At 35.6% G+C, this 23,432-nt stretch overlaps 1 protein-coding gene across 3 annotated transcripts; it reads right to left on the reverse strand.

The window, feature by feature from the left end:
* Positions 1 to 14,854: 14,854 nt before the first annotated feature.
* LOC140841308 (E3 ubiquitin-protein ligase RGLG2-like) lies at positions 14,855 to 18,745 on the reverse strand. 3 transcript variants are annotated; one of them, XM_073208607.1, is made up of 12 exons: positions 18,611 to 18,745; positions 17,588 to 17,824; positions 17,363 to 17,447; positions 17,148 to 17,288; positions 16,950 to 17,063; positions 16,773 to 16,870; positions 16,480 to 16,559; positions 16,261 to 16,366; positions 16,025 to 16,152; positions 15,738 to 15,918; positions 15,281 to 15,337; positions 14,855 to 15,160 (listed from the first exon to the last, which is right to left on the reverse strand). In XM_073208607.1, exons 2-12 carry the CDS (start codon positions 17,810 to 17,812, stop codon positions 15,080 to 15,082), a joined length of 1,296 nt encoding a protein of 431 aa, XP_073064708.1. In that variant the 5' UTR covers positions 17,813 to 17,824; positions 18,611 to 18,745; the 3' UTR covers positions 14,855 to 15,079. The 3 variants fall into 3 exon arrangements, with proteins under 3 accessions (XP_073064708.1, XP_073064710.1, XP_073064709.1); XM_073208609.1 differs by lacking the exon at positions 18,611 to 18,745 and adding an exon at positions 18,450 to 18,593; XM_073208608.1 differs by lacking the exon at positions 18,611 to 18,745 and adding an exon at positions 18,358 to 18,593.
* Positions 18,746 to 23,432: the final 4,687 nt, after the last annotated feature.

The raw sequence follows: 23,432 nt of genomic DNA on the forward strand, positions 1-23,432 counted from the left end.
AATCGTTATCACATAATTGACTTATGGTGATTAATTATATTTTAAGTTATCAACAAGTATTACATCATTGATGGTTATGTTACCATGGTTAACCTTACCCTTACCCACGGTTTTACCTTGAGAAGCATAACCAAAGCTGATCTTAGGTCCATGATATTTGATCAGTTGGGCTATCAGTTCGTCATTTCCAATAATATGTCTTGAACATCTACTGTACAAGTACCAAACTGAATCTTTGATCATTTTACCTATAACCTGCAATCACAAATGATAAATTAATTTGGTGCCCAAATCTATTTGGGTCCAGAACTGGTTAATCCTGCAGGAACCCAAATTTATATCAATCGAACTGATCTACCAGTTTTTGTGCTCCAAACAACCTTTCCTAATTTGTGTTTGTTTTGTGAATACGGTGGGAAACATACAACATGTGTTTGAGATATTTTATTCTTATTGCTCATTTGGTATCGCTTCTGAACAGACTTGCTATTATAATAATTGTAATAGCAGTTTCTGGCTGATCTTATTTTGGCAAACCAGACCTTTTGGATGACCAATTATTTGATTCGACTGTACTTTTGGGACTATACCCAATTCCATCTTGTCGTGCCTTGTTCATATTCTCAACTGATTTTTCAGTTGTTTTTTCTTATGTACCATAACTGACTTGACAAAGTGAATATATTTTACTTTGTCTGTGTTCAGTTTTGGAATTGTGCCACTAGTTGAGGTTCATCTTGGCTACCAAAGCCCAGACCAGTTTTATCTCCCACTGGTTTTTGCAAACCCTGCATTTTAGTCAGTGTAACCGATGACTTGTTCCAAGCTTGAATTATTTCAGTCAATTTAGAGTTTTCAACTCTTAGCTGCTGAATTAATATATCGCTTTCTTCTTTTTAGCTTTTAGTTCAGCAATCTCCTCTTCTACGTTTTAAGCTTTCAACTAATTTGATAATATCAGTTATGTCCTTTGAGGGATCATCTTGCTTTATATGTGTTTTTATTATTATTCTTATTTTCACATAATATATAAAGTAACAATATATATATTTTTTAAATTTCTAAATTTTTTATAATAATATAATCAAAAAGATAATTCACACCACCCACCATAACATATATAATATCAAGAATATTATTGTAAAAGCCTCAACTCCATATTCTTTCAGTTCTAAATATTTAATGACAGTTTGCGGTACTTATTTATCATTTCATGAAGTGCAGAGATAATCTCTTCTTTGGTAAAGTCAGTGGAGCTGAAATTGAATACTTGATCACTGCAGAATTCCAGCTCAGCATCATGAGGCACTTTACCTCTTCTTCATCTCTCGAACTGCTATAACCTTCAGTTTCAGATGCTTCACTATCTGAGTCAGCCCACTTAGACTTGTTTTCTTCCGCTACCAGAGCTTCATGCTTCTTTCTAGATGACTTATTTTCATCCCAGAACCTTTTTCTGTGCTCGAAAGACTTTTTACCCTTTTCAACAGATCTTCTACATCCTTTTTGAGCTTTGAATAGTCAGCAATGAAGTGACCGGTTTTCCATATTTGAAACATGCATTTGATTCCTCCTTGGGTTCATTCCTTTGATAGTTTCTTTGATACGAGCCTTGGTTCTTTCTTATGAATTTTCCAAATTTTCTTAGAAACAATAACATGACGTCACTGCTTAATTGTTCTACTGACTTCTTTGTTGAAACTGATGGTTCCAGTTTTATTGCACTTAAGGCAGTTGTAACTGGTGGAATGGTTGATTCGCCTTCTCTGGTTTGCATTTAAAATTCATAAGCTTTTAAGTCTGCAAATAGATCGTGCAGTTCCACCTTGTTCAAGTCCTTAGATTCCCTCATTGCCATGGTCTTTACATCCTATTTCTTGGGAAGACCTCGCATCAGTTTTAGAGCAATCTCTTTATTTGAGTGCGCTTTTCCAAGTGTATTCAGTTCATTTAATATATTGCTTAATCTTTCATCAAATTCATTCATGGATTCCCCAGCTTTCATTTTTACGCAGTTATAATAGCAACAGACAGCATGTTCTTTTTTTTTTGCTCGTTTCCTTCACATAGCTGGATCAGCCTTTCCCAAGTTTTTTTGGCTGTTTTGCACATCCTGATCTTGCTGAAGGTGTTCTTGTCTAGAGTCTTGTATAGAATGTCTTTGGCTATATTATCCAGGTTGACTTTTCTTTTGTCTTCAGAAGTCCACTCATCTCGTGGCTTCTCTATCCGGTGTGGTGTTCCATCAGTCAGAGCAAGAACATTATTGATTTTCACGATTTTCATTGGTCTGTCTGTGATGATGTACCACATATCATCGTCCTGAGCAGATAGATGAGCCTGCATTCTTATCTTTCAGTCATCGAATTCTTTTCAAAAAGACATATTAATTTTATTGAAAGAAGACATGGTGTTTCTCATCAGTTTTGAGCGTGAAAATATTCAAAACAAGATTAACAACTCTGATAGCACTTGTTAGGATCGGTTTGGGTGGTTAAAGTGTTTAGAAAGGGGGTTTAATAAACACTTTAGCTTTTAAAACTATTTTTTAAAAGTATGAATCAGTTCTGTGAGGAACTGATCCGAGAATATTGTGTGTCAATATAAATCAGTTAACTTAAACAAGTGCGGAAAAAGACTAAAATATAGATTGAATACTTTAAATGGATATAGCTGATAACTAAAATGAACATGAGAAATTTTCTGGATGTTCAGAGACTTCAAATGCTCCTACGACACCCATTCTATCACAATGATAAGATTTCACTAAAAGACTTTGATGTATTACAATAGTTTGTAATAATCCACTTCAGTTGTTCTTACACACTGCCAAACTCAAACTCTTAGTATGACACTTCCTATACAGTTTGTAAAACTGAAATATACTCTAATTCGTAGCCTGAATGCTACTGATAAATACAATGAATGTAGAGCTTGAGAATGCGATCAGAAATCTTAAGAATATAGTGTATCGCAAATGATTAATTTGATTACTTTGAATATTCGCTTTTAAAAGCTCGACCAACACGTTATTTCAACTGATTCGTTCAGCTATATATATTCTTTGATCTCAACGGTCATATTAAATGTGTTGGAATCTTAATTCCGGTGTTTTGACAAAAAGACTTACCAACTGAACTCAGCAACTGAACTGATCATCAACTGAACACGTCATCTGCTGAACATTAGTCAACTGTTCTATTCAACTGAAGTTCATTCTCGGCAACTGATTCGTTACCAGCTGATCTCTCACTGTACACGTCATCAGTTGAAAGCGACAACAGACAAAATAGTACATATACCTGCAACTAGTAGTGGAACGCCGCATTGCAGAATGAACAGTGTACGATTGTCAGAATATATCGACGTGGCAATCAACGGTTAGAATATTCCAACATTCTTTAATGTTACCGTTGAGAAGAGAGCCTATAAATAGTCGAAGGCAGCAACTGAAGTACTACCGACTTTCAGTTATCTCATTCTACTTGCTGTTACGTTGCAAAAATATCTACTCACAATCAGAAATCAAAGCTCACGCTTATTAGTCATATCAATAGTATTCAAGACTACATTCTTGAGCTTAAATAGCACTTTGTAATTGTTGATAGATTTTCTAAGTTGTGCTAAAGATCAGTTACGATCTATAAAAGTGTTGTATGCTAAGAGTTTCAGTTTTGGCAAAGTGATAAGCCCAAACTGAAGTGGGTCAGTACAGTGTCGTGTATTTGATCAAAGTCTTTTAGTGATATCCTATCTTCGTGATAGAAGGGGTGACGTAGGAGTTATTCAATTCTCCGAACATCCAGAAACAAATTGTTGTGTCATTAATTCAGTTATCATTTTCAGTTAGATACTCTATCTTTCAGTCAGTTAGTTTTCCATAACTGTTTTATTCAGTTTAACTAATTGTTATTGACCGACGGGATATTCAGTTTCAGTTTGTAACAAAACTGAATTTATATTGTCGAAGAATATTTTAAATTCGAGGAGTGTTTATTCAACCCCCCCCCCCTTCTAAACACTCTTTATTCGATTAACTGATCCTATCAAAATGCATTTAGTGCTCATTTAATGACAATTATCTGTTGATTCGTCGTGTAATAAATTTATCTGAGAGTAGTACAAGCTTTTCAAACTGCCTTGTTCTAATACAACTGTTCTGCTTTGGTACAACCTGTTAGACTGTTCTACTAATCTTTTAACTGATGTAGATGCCTATTGATGAGAGATCAACTGATCGGCTGATTAGTTCAGCTGGGAATTATTAGTTGTAACCGATTTCCTATCAGTTACGAAAACTTTAGTTGATAAGGTTTTTCAGTTCAGTTCAAAGCGAAGTTTTCAGTTGTGTCTGTTCAATCACCTGGATTCTTCAGTTCCTTTAATATTAATTTGTCAAACTCTGAAACCTATAATATTCCAACAATGAGCTTTGAACGTCTCTTCTCTGGAAACCTTTCATTCCGTAGGTACAACCACACCTAATCTCCCTTCTCAAACACCACATTTTTCTTCCCGTATTTGGCTTTCTTTGTGTATTGCGAGTTATTCTTCTCAATATTAGCCTTGACCCTTTCATGCATACTCCTAACAAATTCAGCCTTCTTTTTGCCATCCATGTTTAACCTTTCACTCACAGGTAAAGATATCAAATCCAAAAGAATTAAAGGGTTAAAACCATAAACAATCTCAAATGGTGAATAATTTGTAGTAGAATGCACAATACGATTATTAAAAAACTCAACAAATGACAAGCATTTTCCCAATTTTTCAAATTATTTTAATAATTAAACGCAATAGTGTTCCTAAAGTCGTATTAACAACCTCAGTTTTTCCATCTGTTTGAGGATAACAGGTAGTATAAAAACAATTTCGGGCCAAGTTTAGCCTATAATGTTTTACAAAAGTAACTCAAAAATTTAACATCACGATCAGACACAATTTTTCCTAAACATACCATGCAACCTAACGATCTCTCTAAATAACAAGTCTGCAATGTTAGATGCATCATCAGTTTTATAGCATGCAATAAAATGTGCATTTTTGAAAATCTATCAACAACACAAAATGTTGAATCCCTCCCTCCCCTTTTTAGTTATAAGCAAACCCAAAACTAAGTCCATATAAATATGAATCCAAGGTTCACAAGGGATATAAAGTTGTGTATACAATCCACGTGGTTGTGTTATAGACTTAGGTTGTTGACATGTTATGCATTTTTCACATACACGCTCAATATCACGCTTCATATGTGGTCAATGGAAATGTTCATACAAAGCACTCAAAGTTTTAGCCACACCAAAGTGTCTCATTAAACTACCTTCATGTTTCTCTCTGACAAGTAATTCTAGAATTGAAGATTTATGAATGCACAATATATCTTCTCCAAATAAGAAACCATTATGCAAATAAAATTTGTCATGAGTACCATGAATACAAGTTTCAAATACCTCCTTGAGGTCCTCATCCAACACATATAACTCTCCCACATGTTCGAACCCCAAAATTTTTGATTCCAAGGTAGAGATTAGAACATACCTCCGTGATAGTGCATCGGCCACTACAATTTCCTTATCTTGTTAATACTTGATTATGTAGGGGAATGTCTCCATGAACGCCACCTATTTAGCATTCCTCTCGTTCAACTTTTGTTGCATTTAATGTGCTTTAGAGATTCATGATCTGTATGAATCACAAATTCTTTATGCCTCAAGTAGTGATGTCATGTTTCAAGAGTCCTCACAAGCGCATATAGCTATTTGTCATATGTTGGATAATTCAGCGCTCCTCCATTAAGCTTCTTACGAAATATGCCACTAGTCGTTTTCCTTGCATCAAGACTCCCCCAATACCTACACCTGAAATATCACATTCAATTTCAAAGATAATAGCAAAGTTATGCAAAACAAGTAAAGGAGTATTAATTAATTTTTGTTTAATCTCATTAAAAGACTTCTCTTGCTCCTTGCCTCAATAGAATGGGACATTCATCTTAATCACTACCATCATCGGTGTCACAAATGTGCTAAAATCTTTTACAAATCTCTTATAGAAGCTTGCAAGACCATGAAAACTTTGAACTTGGCTAATAGTAGTAGCCACTAACCAATCTCGAACAGCACTTACCTTGTATTCATCAACTTGTATGCTCTGTGAGCTTACTAAGAAACCAAGGAAAACAAGTTTGGTAGTACAAAAATCACATTTATTTAAATTAACATACAAACATTCAACTCGAATTGTGATTAGATCCAAGTACAAAAATCACATTTCCTCTCCTCTTGAGTTGTTTCTCCACCTTTATCGTAATTTGTACCATCTCGTCTAGATCCAAGTAGTATCTAAGCTCCACTTGATCTTGAATTTCCCTGTTTAATCCACCTAGAAAACGAGCCATAGTAGCCTCTCGATACTCCTCTATATTTGTCATAATAATGACTACTTCCATCTTTTTATAGTAATCCTCGACACTCTTTACATCATGTCTCAAAGTTTGTAACCTCTTAAACATCTCTCTATAGTAGTGATTATATGCACAAACCTCTTCCTCATGACACTATTCATCTCAACCCAAGTAGGTCTCTCATTGCCAAATCTTCTCTTAGTGGTCAGTAGTTGATACCACCAAATAAGAGCATAATCTACAAACTCAACCACCAGCAACTTAACCTTTTTGAGTTCGGAGTAGTGGTGATAGTCGAAAACAAATTCTACTCGTTTTTCCCATTTTAATAAGCCTTTGGGTCAGATTTACTGTGGAAAGACGGAATCTTCATAATAATGCTACACAAATTTCCATCTTCCTTGTTACCATTGTGGTACCTACTTTGTACAACTTCACCTCTTCCTCTCCAAGATCCTCTATCACCCTTGTTCCTTCCCCTAGTCTCATTTTGGCTCTCGTAGTCGCCGACCATATCAAACCCATCCTCGTATTCGCTTCTACCCACATTCTTAAGTTTTGACCTACTCCACTAGTACTACCCTAAAGCCTATCCGACCTCTCATGTAAGGGCTCCAACTAGGTCCTCATCATCCTACTGAAATGACCGAACAACACCTCCATTTGGAATATTATAAAGTCCTTGGTTTGCATCATCTCCTACCTCTTTCTCCATTTTTTCTTTCAGACATTGTACCTGTAAGAAACGTTGTAGAATAAAAAGATATTTCTCACTCGAATTCTCAGGGTCACTCCAAAGAAAATTCAGTCGTATTTCCTATATTTTTCTCTCCTCACTTCAAATAGTCACTAGTCTCTCCAAAGAAATAACGCTCGCACTCAAGTATTTTCACTTGAATTTGAGAGTTTTCTCGAAGGTACACTCAAGCTTTGTATTTGTATATATCAAACTTATCAGATTCAACTCGTGGACACTTGCAGCTGTCTCACTTGGATTGCGCAAAGTCAAGAAATTTGAAATTTTTTTTAACTATGAGAGACACTTGAATATGACTCACAAAAGAGAATATAAAAAAATCACAAAACCAAATTATAGCAAAAAATTAAAATTTTTGTATTTTTTTGGGTATTGCACAAGGATGTTTCGTGCAACTCGAAAAAAAAATCACGACTCGCCAAATTTTCGAGAATCACAAAATTCATGAAAGTCAAGAACGATTTAACAAACCAGATCTGGAAACAAACGAAGAATTAATTTAGATCTGATAATAAAAGCGGTGTACTTACTTGAATAGAAAAGGAACCAGAAGCTTTGATACAAAATGATACGATTCTTCAAACACGAAAAGAAAACGCGCTCAAAAATGGAGTCACACCATCGATTCGATAAATAAAGAATGTAGTGTTTTCTCGATATTTTGAAACAAATAATGAATTGTGATATTCACCTCTAAGCTACAAAGAACTTAGCAACAAATATTCAAAAAAAATAACAATCGAAATTCAAATGATCCTTCAAAGAACTTTTTTTTGACAATCTGTGTGAAAACAATCGATAAACGTCATAAAGATTAAATCTTTGATAAGTTTGATTTTGTTTGAACAAAACAAGGCTTTGAAAATGTTTGAGAGAAAACTCACAAAAATATTTTGTATAAACTCAATAATGTGTTAGATAATGCATAAAAATTTTCATATATGTTTACAAAAAAAAAAGATATCAAAAATTAAGTTCCCTTTTTCTTCACTTTTGGGCAGTATGGTGCGCGCGGGTTCGCGTGTTCTCATGCAGGTGTGTGGCAGCTTTTGTACTGTTATGCGTTGCACGCGGGTGCGCGAGATTTTTCGTAGGTGCTACTGATATGAATCTGGCTAGGCACCGTGTGCAAACGTTTGGGGGAAGATTTAAGATGTGTTGTTGCTTCAGACTTTCAAGCTTGATTGTGATAAAAGATGATGAATCAAGCATATTCAAGCAAGTGGTGGAGTTCAACAAAGAATATAACGAAGGACCTATAACGAGGGGAAGAAGCAAGAAGTTTAAAGATGCACTTCAAGGACTCCTGATGAGCTATCAAGAAAGTCCTACAAGTTGGATATCTAAATTAGAGGAGGTTGGGAATCATGGGAATAATATTGGAGGTTTTTGGAATGTTATTCAAGTGGTCATGGTCGAAGCAGAACCGCACCCGCGCTCCAACAGGGAGTGCACCCGCGCTCCAAGATGAAATTCGCCGAAGCAGCACCGCACCCGCGCTCAAAACAGGGCCGCACCCGCGGTCATGTTTTATAAAAAAAAAAAAAAAAAATTTATTTTTTTTCCCGAGACTGTACCGCACCCGCGGTCCAGTCTGCAGCGCACCCGCGGTCTGGACTTCCGTGTCAAAATTGCTAGACACTTTTGTTTAGCCTTTTCACACTACTTTCTTGTTATGATATTATTATATAATGATTGTATTATTGCAAAAACGAGATACATTGAATGATATGAAAATTGTTTGAGTTTTTCTCAATTTTCAAAGCTTTTAGCTTTGTTCTTCACAAGAAGAAAACCAAATCAAATTTATCAAAGATTTTCATCTTTGTGGCGTTTGTCGATTGTTCTTCGCACGGATTGTCAAAACAAGTTCTTTGAAGGTTCGTACGAAATTCGATTGTTATCATCGTTGATATTTGTTGCTAAGTGTTAATCACTTAGAGGTGAATATTACAAATCTTTACTTGTTTCAAAAGATCGGGACAACATAATAGATCCTTGTTTGTTATTGAATTGAGGGTGCGATTTCTATATTCGTGCTTGCTATTCATTCGTACTTGGATTCTCATCAGCTACTGTCCTCTTGATCATTTAGTACTTGAATGATGTTCCAATGACCTCCAACATTGTTGCCATGTTCCCCAAACTCCTATAATTTGGTAGCTCACCACGAGTCCTTGAAGTGCTTCTTTAAACTTCTTGTTTCGTCCCCTCGTTATAGGTCCTTCAAGCAGCTCTAACGAATCTCATGCCTTCTTTGGAACTTGATCAACCACGATCGCATCATTCGTGATTCATCAAAGTAATGGGGAATTTGAAGTGAAGAATGACAAGATGGTAAAGTATTCCCAAGCCTTCAACCGGGTCGGGGAAGCGTTTGTCGAGCTCACTATTCAGCATGTCTCCCGAACGGATAATGGGAAAGTAGATCAATTGGAAAAAATGGGTAGTTTTTTGAGTTGACCCCACAACTCAGATGTCATCCAAGAGTTATGTCTCTCAGATAAAGAAAACCGAGAAGACCAGGACAGAAACAAAAGAAAAAGATTGGAGATATTATATTCATCAATATCTGACCCAAGGGACACCTCCTATTGAACACAAAAGAATGAGACATCAAGAGAAGGTCTCTCCGTTTTGTCCTTCTAGACAACACTTTGTACAAGAGTTCTTTCTCCAGACCTTTCTTAAAATGTTTATGAGATGATGAGGCCAATTATATGTTGCGAGAAATTCATGAGGGTTGTGAAAATCATCTGGGCAGCATGGCTCTAACACAAATGGCCTTGTCAGATGGGTTTTTATGGACTACTATGAAAAAAGATGTCATGGACACGGTGGAAAAATGTAAAGTTTTCAACTGCATGATAATTTGCAGTGGCAACCAGCCGTGTAATGCCTGGAAATTTAATCCTAGTAATCTATAATTATTGATATATAAGTTGATATGATTATGAAAGGATTAATCGGGACACGAAAATAAGACTACATGTGAAATTCGAGGAAGTTCGGGCAGAAGATGTGGCGCCCGGGCAGTAGATTTTGACCGCCCGATCGCCAAGGTACAAAGCCGAAATGCTGGGACAGAAACTGCCGCGCTCGAGCGGTAGTTTCTTACCGCTCGAGCGCGAGTCATGCAAAACATAAAGAAGCCACGTTTGTATACAGGCGTGAGATGTATATATATATATACATATATACATACAAATGTGAATGATGAATTGTAAGAAAGAAGATAAACGAGAAAGGAAGCACGAGAAATTCCCCATAAAATCCTTACGCCTTTTGTGAGAAATCCGTCCGTCAGATTTTGAATCTGAGTACAGTACCGAGTTTCTATCAACGTAGGCTACAACTGGACGTAAGTTTTGCTACGTTTTGACATGTTTTGAAATTAGACTATTGTCAGAATTGACTATGATTCATATATGATGTTCTTGTCATGCTAGACATCATAGAAGCGAAGTCAGATTGAGAAACGGACCGTTTATGTAATTGTTATGATTTTCGGAGTCGATGTGACTGAGAATTCATATCAGATATGTATTGTTATTGAGATTATGACTAGTATCGATATTGATTATGAGCTCTGGTATTATATCTGTGATGTTGGGATTGACGGGGTTACTGAAATTGTATTGTCATACCGTCGAAACATCAATGAATTGATATTGATCAGACTCAGTATTGATTGTGATTATATCGTGATATTGTCGATATGAATTGGATTGTGTCTTGATTCGATATTAATCAGAACAGGCTTTGAACTGAGCTGTATATTGACACAGTCTATTCGATATTGTGAATTCATATTGACATGGACAGACGTGAAATGGAGTCTTCGTCTTCGTCAGATCATGAAGAAAAATGTATAAGTCAATGTGGTATTGGGAGATGGACTTGAGTCGGTTTAGACTTGGGTTTCCCTAAATCACATACTGTACTTTATTGCATTGATATTTGCATTGATTGATTGATATACTTGTTTTCTTGAGTTATAGATTACAGGTATTAGAAGAGTAATCTTATGACAGAAGTGCCGTTAGTGGTGGGATCGCCACGGGCACATTGCACGATGTCATAAGATGGTGTATTGGCGGTAGTGCCAAAGTCTGTCATTAGATGATGGATTATCGATGTGGGTAGACTGATAACTTCTTCTATTACTGTTAGTTGATATTACATCGATGTGGATAGATGTATAGCTTATTCTATTACTGTTGATTGATATTATATCGATGTGGATAGATTCATCGTTCCTTCTATTACTGTTAATCGATGTTATATCGATGTGGATAGAATCGGACTTTGTTCTATTACTGGTAATCGATATCATATCAATGTGAATAGAATCAGGGCTTGCTCTATTACTGGTAATCGATAATATATCAATGTGAATAGAATAAGGGTTTCGTCTATTACTGTTAATCGATACTGTATCGGTGTGGATAGAACTGGAGTCTTTTCTATTACTGTTAATCGATACTATATCGGCGTGGATAGAACTAGAGTCTTTTCTATTACTGTTAGTCGATATATGCAGACCGACGTCTGGAACCGGGAACCCTAGACTAGGGTTGAGTCTAGTCTGAATTTTGTAGCTACGAGTATTGTTGACAGTGTGTTAGTGATTATGTTTCAGATTGTTACATATTGTTGATACCTGATTACATGCTTTATATTTGTTATATGATTGCATGTTTCATTGATTTATACTGGGAGTTATTCTCACCGGTTTATCCGGCTGTTGTCTTGTCTGTATGTGTACTTGACAACAGGTGGGACAGGTTCAGGGTCGAGGAGATGAGGAGAGATCGAGTTAGAGTGGAGACTACGGACTTTGATCTGAGATAGGGTTTGAATACTTGACATTAGTTGTTGAACTATAGTTTGAATAAATGTTTGTAATACAGGATTTGTATTTTATATACTGAGATGTATATATGTGTTATTTCACTACGTTCCGCAATTTTAAAAGAAAAAAATTTTAGACCCTGTTTTATAATTAATTAATTAGTCCCAATGATGATTAAGAACTTGATTAGCGTCCGGGTCCCCACAAGCCGAGCTCATGAAAGTTGTGGTGTCATTGTGCCCCTTTGATCAATGACATTTGGAAATTTTGGGACATTTTCTATCACGACCGGGCAAAAAATATTATGTAGGTAGCAGTCGATTACTTCTCTAAGTAGGTGGAGGCTGAGCCATTAGGTCGGATCACGGAAAAGAAAGGTTTAAGTTTCATCTGAAAAAACATTGCCTATCACTTCGGCATACCAAGAAGATTATCTTGGACAATGGAAGGTAGTTATGTGGGTCAAAAGTACAAGCATGGAGCAGGGAAATGAAGATCGAGTAGATCTTCACTTCAGTAGCTACCCACAGAGCAATGACCAAGTAAAAGTTACTAGCAGATCAATTGTTCAAGGACCGAAGATTAGGATAGGGTAGGCCAAAGGCAAGTGGGTAGATGAACTCAAGAGAATCTTATGGTCTTATCAAACTACTGAGCAAATTGGCACAGGAGAAACTCCTTATAACACGGTTTATAGTTCGGAAGTCGTCCTGCCTGCGAAGATCAGTCTAGACAGTGTTCGAGTGATAATTTAAGGATCAGACAATGATGACCTATGAGCCATGGACTTTGATTTAATAGAAGCGAAAAGGAGCCTAGAAGTTGTTCTTTTAAACTCTTACAAGAAAAGATTGGCTCGAAATTATAATAAAAGGGTCCGACCTCACGCGTTTGAGTTGGGAGACTTGGTTATGAATAGAATTCAATGGCACGGAGAAAGAGCACAGTTGAATCCTAAGTATGAAGAACCATTCAAGATTGCAGAGAAAGCTAGAATATCAGCATATTACTTAAAGGATGCAGAAGGAAGAAGGACTAAACGACTCTGAAATGCCTGTCATCTCAAGAAATATTAGTCATAGAAGACTCGCGGGTCAAGTAAGTGAAATTGACCCTCTTTTTAATATTGTTAATGCTTTTTTAAGAAGATTTTTTTTTGAACCTTTACGTAGTTTGGATATTTTCCCAATAAATTATTCTATATAGGTTTTTAATTAAATCTCCTGAATGCAAAATAAATTTAAATCCAACAATGGTTGGTCATCTCATAAGAATGCCCCTGGGAAAGAACTTGTAAAGCCCGACCAGCTAGGGCACATTAAAGACCAGCACTAAAATTTTGCAAGTCCAACGGAGCTTGGCCAACCACAAGCTTGACCAGCTCGGCACCTTAAAACTAAGCACAGACTGACACATTTCGTAAGTCCAACGGACCATGGCCGACCACAAAGCCCGAACAGCTCATCACCTTAAATTCCAACACAGACTGGCACATTTCATAAATCCAACAGAGCTTGGCAGACCACAAATCCCCTCCAGCTCGGTGCTTTAAAAGCCCGACATAGCTTGTCACATTTCGTAAGTCCAACGGAACTTGGCCGACCACAAAGTCCAACCAGCTTGGAACCTATAATCCCCAGCACAGCCTGGTACACTTCATAAGAATAACGATCTCTGAAAATCACAAAAGCCTGACCATCTCGGCATCCTAAAGAACATATATGTCTGGCCGATTAAAAAGTATAGCTTTGTCTAGTCATTTCAAAAGTCCAGCAAGTTTTGTTGGTGAAAAAAAAGAAACTAAACACGGTCTGAACCAAAATTTAGTAAAATTTCACTATATTTTAGTTGTTCTTAGTTATTATCCAGGTAGAGGTACTGCTCGGGTCAATGAATTTATATTTAGTAAATTATTAGTTATTCTCCAGGCAGAGGCACTGCTCGAGTCGATGAATTTATTTTTAGTAAAACTTTACTAAGATTACTTGTTCTTAGTTATTCCCCGAGAAGAGGTTTTGTAGGGTGGTCAATAAATTTATACTTAGTAAAATTTCACTACATTTTACTTAGCCTCAGTCATACCCTTATTAGAGATGCTGCTCGTGTGAAATTTCACTACATTTTATTTAATATATGAGATAGGAAAATATCAACAAAATTTAATATTCAGAGTAATTTACCCTATTAAAAACCATTTATCTTAGAATTCTTACCATATAATGTACATAGTTTCAAGGGAAAGTTGGTGAAAAATCATCAATCAAAACATTTCTTTGGGTTCACTCCTACCCTACAAAATTGTGGTACTATGTCATACAAAATGTGGTACACTTCATGTGGAAATGTGGTACTAAAAAAGTACCTAGGAACTGACTACAAAAAAAATCGACGGCTGGGGACTGGAGGCCAATTTCCCGTAGTTTCAACCTTAAAAATACCAAGTATTCTTTGAACTTTGATTCATTCACTCATTACTTACACGAACACTATTATATTTAAACTCTTAAGTTTGATCACCGAACTGACTTAAACATCAAAAAGACTACAACAAAAACAATTACGTTACCCTCAAACGTTTGTTCATCCGTGCAAGATTTAGCCAAACCACAATTAGCTTGGCCATATTCAGGCCGGTCACTTCATGACCAAAACGTCTATCTTCGGATATCATTAAAACTGCAAAGAACATTGAAGTATTTGGCTCACCAGACCGAACTCTAGGATACACAAATTTTTTGGTATCATCACAATCAAATTGATATGATTATATAAATAGTCGTCATTCTTTTGGGGAATCAAGAATCAAGCAGGAAGAAACATGAGGCAAAGTTCAAGTATGTAAGGCAAGCAAGAATTCATTAAACAACGTAAAATCCAATTCCATAATTAATGTTAGATACAAGTTCGACAAGGGATGTGTTGCTTCTTATTTGTGAGAAAAATAAGATAGAACGCTTCAAGAAAATGTTTGATTGAAAACGACTATCCAGATCATGAAGCTGTATTATTACAAGTACGACGATTGATTAAATGCGACTGAAGAATTACACAGAGAGAGCTCTATCTAGTAGAGCTTTATCCTCGTCTCAATGGGTTGTCGGCAGATTGGGCATGACGAAAGGTCTCGTGCACATTCACAGCATGTCTGTTGACGACAAGAGAGGAGCGATAGGGCGAGACCGAAGAACGAATGTGGAGTGGAAGAATTTAGTTAATTTTAGTTCTCAATGTTAGTAATGAGTAAAGTAAGAGCAGTTTTTTATACCTGGTGTCCACAGCCAAAGGCCATATCCTTTGGGTCGGTAATGCAGATGGGGCAAAGCTGTCAAAGGTCGACAAGAAATGATGAGAAAATATTCTATATAATTGTATTTGGAGTATAGAATTTCTCAAGAAGGCAAAATCGTCAATTTTCATATTATGAAAGCAAGATTTTTGTTCCACAAATATATGAGTCAACGTTATGGATTGCAAACGAGAGGATAACATGTCAAAAAATGTTTCTATCCAAATTAATAGATTTTGGCTTACGAATACAAGACAAACAATTCCCCCAGCCATGATGTTTCAGCCATTCAAGAACCGTGATCTACTTTCTAAACGTGCCCATCGAATAAGAGGAAAAATTATGAGAGTGACAATGATACAAGAGCAGGTAACTATCAACAGAGTAAAGAGCTGTTTAAAATCCTCTTGGTTAGAGAAAATAAGAAGCATATTACATGGTTATCCGAAGTGTTGTTCATAGATTGGCTGGAACTAGCAACTGAAACATTCCCAGTAGAAGAAGGTGCACTTGGTTGGAAACTACTAGAACGAGATGGCTTAGATGCGGCAAAAGCAGCTGTCCCATAGAGAGGAGGAGGGAGAGGAACCCTATCTGCATCCTTGACTCGAGAAGCACTGAAGCCAGAAAGGGTAAAGAAAAATAGAAGATTGCAACATGAATAAATTCCCATGAAAGAGGAAGTAAATAAAGAAAGCAATTGACTCGGGCTAAACAATTTACCCAAGAATGTTCAGCTCCAGAGTGGCTTTATACTGTGAAGGTATTTCCATTAAGGCAGCAAGTGAAAACGCGGTCTCTTTTCTGGATGGCTCCATGTTTTTCGACATTATTTCTGTGAAGTTTACAAACTAGAAAATAGGCAAGAAATGAGAGGGGATCAGACTAAGGTCTTAGCCACATATATCTTTATTTTCCACTTGTAACCAAGAACAATGAGATGGGGTGAAGTAACTAGCCTGGAAATTGTCAAATGCTCGAGCAGGAATATTATCATCAAATTCTTTCATCATATCCCATGGCCCATCACCAACACCCACTAATATAATGGACAACGGGTACTTACTGCAGTCGAACAATAGGATGTTGAAAAATGGCTAGTTTTAGATTACAATTTTAGCACAGAAGTTACAAGCAAATATTTACTGACGCCGAACCATAGACATGGTTGAAAGTACCTTGCTTTGACTATTGCATCCACAGTTTTCTTTTCTTGATGACTTAATTGTCCATGATCAGTATCAACACTTCTTGTGACCTGTAAATCAAATAACCTTGAAGAAATAAAGATTTACAAGGTGAGCCATCTACTTTTCAATGGCAGTTACGTCAGGAGATGAATGTATATTAGGTGTAGAAACATTCAGATTTCGTAACTAGACACTTGCATAAAATAGACACAAATAATCGTATGTATGAAGTTTCGAAGAATCAAATAACACATTTGATCTTGTCATACATAATATGCTACCTGTCCATCAGCTATAATCAGTAAAACGTGGTATTGGCCGCCACTTTGCTCTACAATACTTATAGCCATTTCAATGACAGGAGCAAATGATGTTGGTCCTACAGAGACAAGATGACAACTTAAAATGAGCAGCCAAGACGAGCACATGAATAAAAAAGGCTGAAATTGAACTCAAACCTGCTAGTCGTAACTGAGGAACTAGTTCTCTATATCGAGTCAACACTTCCTCAAAACCATCACAAAATCTTCCATCAGGAAAGAAGCTGAATACTTCTTGGTCATGTGTTGAAGCTGTCAATGTTGAGAATGGTAAGTTCTCTCCATTTTCTTGAGTGATAAAAGAGTTCAATAAAAGAGTTCTGAAAAGAAAAACACCATCTCCGAAACCAAAACAAGGAATTAAATTATCTTCATCAAATTTGGACAGTGTTCTTCCAATTATTGATATGGCTTCTTCATAAGGATTTTGCTCATCTGCAATGTGATGCAAACTTCTTCGGTGAAATGATTTTGCACCTGAAATTAAAGAATTTCAATTACACTGCATTGTAAATTCTTCAAAAGCATTTTTTTTGGCACAAATGACATACCTGTCCACTCATTGCTCTTGGTGAAATCAATACCAATGATTAAGTTAGAGGATTCCAGACCCGCGCGTGCTAAGGCCTCAGTGACCTACAGAACTCAACATTCTAATGGTTGAATGATGCAACAGATAGTTTCATATCTCAGCAATAAAAAACAATTCAAATTCTCAAACCAGCAATGTCACATCATTTTATGCTAGTACGGGAATTTTAACAGCATAGTTCTACCTGATCTAAGTTGCTGTAGTTGTCATCTATTCTCAAGTATTTCCCCGGATTTCCTTTATATTCATGGGGTGGTGGACCGCCGTAGGTTGAATGTGGATATTCGTAGCTGTGACCCGGTTGAGCATGTGAAGTATGTTGACATCTTTGATGTGTCAATGAATTTGAACTGGATACATAAGATGTATACCGACCAGAAATCGATCTCTTTGAACTCTTGGCACCCATGAGCTCTTGAACCTATAGAAGTAGATTGTTATGAAAGGAACAAAAATAAAATTTCACGGAACAACATTTTCACGCTTAGCAGCCAAGGCAACAAGGGCTACATTTTGAAGTGACTTTTGTAGCTAGCTTTGCCTAAAGAAAACATCAGTACTACACGGTTAATCAGAAACATCAAAAGAAGAAACTATAATCATCAATGTTCTGATGATGCTGATCATGTTGTTTCAAGTACAAGGTATTGGAGTTTTGGTCTAATATGAGTTTAGGTCTTGGATAAAACTTATCTAATTAGCTTCCACTTCTTGAATCACATGCATCCATGTTTTGACAACCATGGTTCAAATACTTCATAATAAAATAATTTGAATCTTAAAAAAATAAAATTATAAAATCATATTTATGTCAACAATCATGCTGAAGAAATATAGCTATTAACTCCCCAAATACAATGAGAAGCCACAAACCAAATCCCAACTGAAAAGTAAAAACAATAACAAAAGTGAACATTATTACGGAGCATTATCAAAACACTACAAAGACTACACCTTTTCACTTCTTGAGCATCCAATAAAAAAGTTGAAATTTCCCACATTACTAGAAAAAGAACAATAGAGGCATAAAGAACCAAAAGTTATACGGAAATCACGCAGGAACTCAACGAAAATCCAATAAAAAGATAAACCCAATAGATTGAATTATAAAACTTCTGCCAAAACACAGAAACATAAGAAAAAACAAGAAAAAGAAGAGGCCAAAATCTTGTTCTCTCTTTTTCTTCGAAAACAGATGTTTCTTTACCTTGTTGCACAGCACTTGCGCTTTTGTATGTGAAACGATAGAAGCACTAGTCGGTGGAGAGTGGAGGGTACATGGTCTTGTCGAAGGGCAGTGGGGAGTCACATGCGGTTTCACCACTACTGGCTTTTTCTCAGAAGTTTCACAAATAAAACAAACGGTGGTAAATCTTTTTTTCCTCTCATATAAATCTGCAACGAGAAAAATTACTTTCAATAAATCTATACTATTATATTAAGTTTGAGCACATGATACTAACTACCTAAGAGGACACCAACTTTTCCTTCCTATTTTACCCTTATATAATATTAATATTACATTTTTGTTTTTTGTTGCTTTGTTTTGTTTTTTAAATTTCAACACACATTTTTATTTTATTTTTTTATTTCAACAATTCAAATATCAATTTAGTCACTCCATAAATTGTCAAATTACACTTTAGTTCATCGATAATGATAAAAAAAATTTGTACACACGCATCGCGTGTGGATGTAACTAGTTCAAATTAACTTTTCAAATTTTAAAAGTTCATTTTCCATATTAATGATTTACAAAAGAGTTATTTCGGTATTCGAAGATAAATTATCAAATTAATACATAATCAATTGAACATAGCTTAATTGGTAAAAGATCAAACAAGAAAATCAATTTTACACTTTGTTTAATTTGCATTAAATTCAATATCGTCTTTAAATTCAACTAAATATAAATTTAATTTTCAAGATTAGTTTATTGATTAAAATTTTAGAAATAAATTTATATTTATTATATTAAAAATAAATAAGAAGAAATTTATTTATTAAATATCTAGAAAAACGTTCAACGTCAAATGAAAAAGATACATCTTTTGAAAAAAATGGTAGTACGTGGAGGCAAAAACACAAACACAATAGCATTTCAATATAAAGATTTAATGATTTTCAATGACTTTTTTAAAATTATATATTTTCGTGAATTTGATAGATTTTTATTGAATTTTATAGAAGTTCAAAGATTTGTAAACAGAATTCCATGGATTTTTGTGGACTTTTTGCAAGATTTTTGTAAATATTTATAAACTTTTCGTTGATGATGTGAATTTTGTACGTTTATATATACATAAATAACTAATCAAAATAGTACGAAATTTAATAAATTTTAGGCAGCGCTATGAAAAAAATCTAAGGTTCGTTGTTGTAAATATGATCAATGTCAATCTACATTTGATTTGCTATAGTATCCCTACATGCATTTGCATTTGCTCATTGTTGTTCTTGAGTGTCAAATATTTGATTAAAGTTGGTATCTTCGTAAACTTGTTCTGATGAAGGTTATGGAACTTCATTCTCTGGTTCAACTGAAAATTCATCAGATCGACATTCCTTTCGAAGAAAATTGTGCAATCCGTGTCAAATATTTGATCAAAGTTGGTATCTTCGTAAACTTGTTCTGATGAAGGTTATGGAACTTCATTCTCTGGTTCAACTGAAATTTCATCATATCGACATTCCTTCCGAAGAAAATTGTGCAATCCGACGAAAGCCAATACAAGCTCCGTCTGCGTTGTATATGGAAATGGAGGAGCTGTTTTGAATATTTTGAACTACGATTTAAATATATCAAATATCCTCTCAATGGTGTTCCTCAAATAGGCATGATGTGGGGACCCGAACGCTAATCATCTTCTTAATCGTCATTGGGACTAATTTAATCAATTAAGATAAACAGAGTCTAATTTTTTTTTAAAAATACAACAAAAGCGGAACGTAATGGCATACATCTTAACATACACGTCAGTATTAAAAGTACAAATCTTCCACTATATACAATCAGTCTCAACTAAGGTTTAACAACTATATGAAAAGTGTTTAAACCCTATCTCTAGTCCAAGTTCGCAGTCTCCACTCTAACTCGATCTTTCTTCACCTCTGTGACCCTGAACATGTCCCACCTGTTGTCATGCACACATACAGACAAGACAACAGCCGGATAACTCCGGTGAGATATAAATATCTCAGTATAAACAATGTATTAATGCAATCATATAAAACATATATAAAAACATAAACAATCATTAAAACATGTATCTAATCTGACAACATGAATCGATACAAATCTGTACCTAAATCTAGGACTCATTTCTAATCTAGAGATCCCGATCTAATTTAGACTTTGGTATGCTGTATCGAATGTCTACAATAGACGTCGATCTACATCTAAGCTCATCGATACACCGTAAGTCTAGAGTCTTCGCGGTTCTGACAAAGACTCGGCGGTTCTGCCCTAGCTAGGTTGATCTGCCCTAGACTCAAACTCTGGCTCTGCTATCATTCAATAGACTAAACATATCAATCTGATAATCTGAAGATATCAATGCAATAAAATAAAGTATGTGATTTTGGGAAACTCAAGTCAAACCTGACTCGAGTTGTGCAATCTCGAATCAACATTTATTTATACATTTATCTTCTTGGTCTGACAAAGACAAAGTCTCACATTCCAATCGGTCCATACCCAATCTGGCAATGACAATATCAATATGCATAATATCAATGTACAATTCAATTTAAGACCTGTTCTGATCAATACCCAAATCCAGACATACTCTGATCAATGTCAACAAAGTACGATACAATCTCAATCAATACAAAATCTGATCAATATCAATATACTGATATTTCGACGTCATAATAATACAGTCTCGATAACCCCGTCAATCTCAATATCATATATATAATACCAGAACTCATAATCACTATCGGTACAACTCATAATCTCAACAATAACACAAATTTGATATCGAATCTCAGTCAAATCAACACCGAAAATCATAACAATTACAGAAACAATATGTTCTTCAATCTGACTTCAAATATACGATGTCCACTGTATCAGGAACACGATATATGATTCCTATTCAATTATGAAAATATCATAATTTCAAATCATATCTAAACGTAATAAAACTTACGTCCAGTTGTAGCATGCGTTGATAGGAACACAATACCGTACTCGGATTCACAATCAGACGGGCGGATCGTTCACAATTCCCAAATCTCCACGTCAAACTCTCTCCTTCGGTTTTCCTTTTTCTTTCTGTTTCCTTCTTTACAACTGATATGTATGTATATATATAAATATACACGCGTTGCATGTATGGCCAAGTGGCTCCCTTTCGTTCTGCATGACTCGCGCTCGGGCGCGGAAATTTCTGTCAAGATCCTCGGTTGAACATCTCCTAGCGCTCGGGCGGTAATATTCTACCGCTCGGGCGCCAAACATTCTGTCCAAGACGTAAAATTGGCGCTCGGGCGGTTCTTTTCTACCGTTCGGGCGCAAGATGTTCGGTCCGACATCTGGAGATGTTTGGTCCGACATCTGGAGATGTTCGGTCCAACATCTTGGCTTATACTGTAACGATGCCTTACTTCTTCATTTGAGTTCCTACAACCTCCATTCTGTCAATTAATAAATGTCTGATTGCATTGATTAAATCTCGGGCATTACATTTCTCCCCCCCTTAGATATGATTTCGTCCCCGAAATCACAGGCAATCAAATCAGATATGGAAAAAAATGCATAACAGAATCAATCAGAAAACTTACAACCATGAAACAATTTTGGAAATCTTTGTTTCATATCAGAATCTGTCTCCCAGATAATTTCTTTGATGCTCTGACGACTTTACTGTACTTTCAATAGCAGAATAGTCTTCGTTCTGAATTATCTGTCTTTCACGGATTTTTAATTTCAATCTGGAATAATACTTCAAGAAATATAATATCATAATATAACTCAAAGTAACTCTGATAAAATCAATCTCACAATACTGGTTATACAACATCCGTATATACCAATCAACAGCTCATAACAAATCAACATCATCAGCTGTTATCAAATCTGTTTATCCCGGTTAAGGATATACTCAATCTTCGGCTTCAAATACTAACAGTCATCGTCCGACTCTGGCATATTCAGTATGTTCATTCGAAGCTGGTTTAGATTCTTTTCTGAATCAGCTTCATTTTCTTTATCAGATCTCTGCTTTTCTCAAATTCAATCTCAAATATTACCGTAATATCATTCCCATTCAAAGGAAATCCGCAGTACTCACTGTACAATGTCTCATCTGTAGCTATCTTAATACTCATTTGATAGATATCATTATACAATAATTCATATAGTGACAATATGTCATGTCAACTAGTGCTAGCATCTAGCACTACAGCTCCATAATTATCTTCCAATATCTGGATAGTACACTCTGGCTATCTGTCAGTCTGTGAATAATATATGAAAGAGCTCATGGTATATTCTGCCATAAGTACAAAATCAATCAAAATTTCAATCTGATATAATCTACTCCAATATTCTGGTCAATCTGACCATTTCTTTGACATCGATCTTTGTCCTCTGGTCATGTTTGTACGTCATCTTGTACAAACTAATAGATATATTTTGAACAATCTGTCAATCACAATCATATCATATCACAATCTGGAAAGTATTGCAGTTGTTTCATTACGAAATTCATCGAAATATACTCCCCATGTTTAGTCAGAAATATACAAATTCTGTAATAAATCTCTTGGTTTCTGTCTTTCTTTCTATTTTCATTTGTCGGTAATTTAGACATCTCAGTACAAATTATGCCACATTTATTCTCATCTGTTTCTATCAAAACATTTTCTGCTATCCGGATACATACTGAATCGATTATTGGGCGTTTCTGACCATATCTGTCATTTCAATTCGAAATATCCGGTACAACCAAATCAATTAATAATATAAATTAAAGAAAAATACCTACCTGGTATTCGGTTCTGACTATCGATACCAAATTCTG

This window comes from Primulina eburnea, chromosome 9, assembly GCF_022965805.1.
Source record: "Primulina eburnea isolate SZY01 chromosome 9, ASM2296580v1, whole genome shotgun sequence".
Classification (NCBI taxonomy): Eukaryota; Viridiplantae; Streptophyta; class Magnoliopsida; order Lamiales; family Gesneriaceae; genus Primulina; species Primulina eburnea.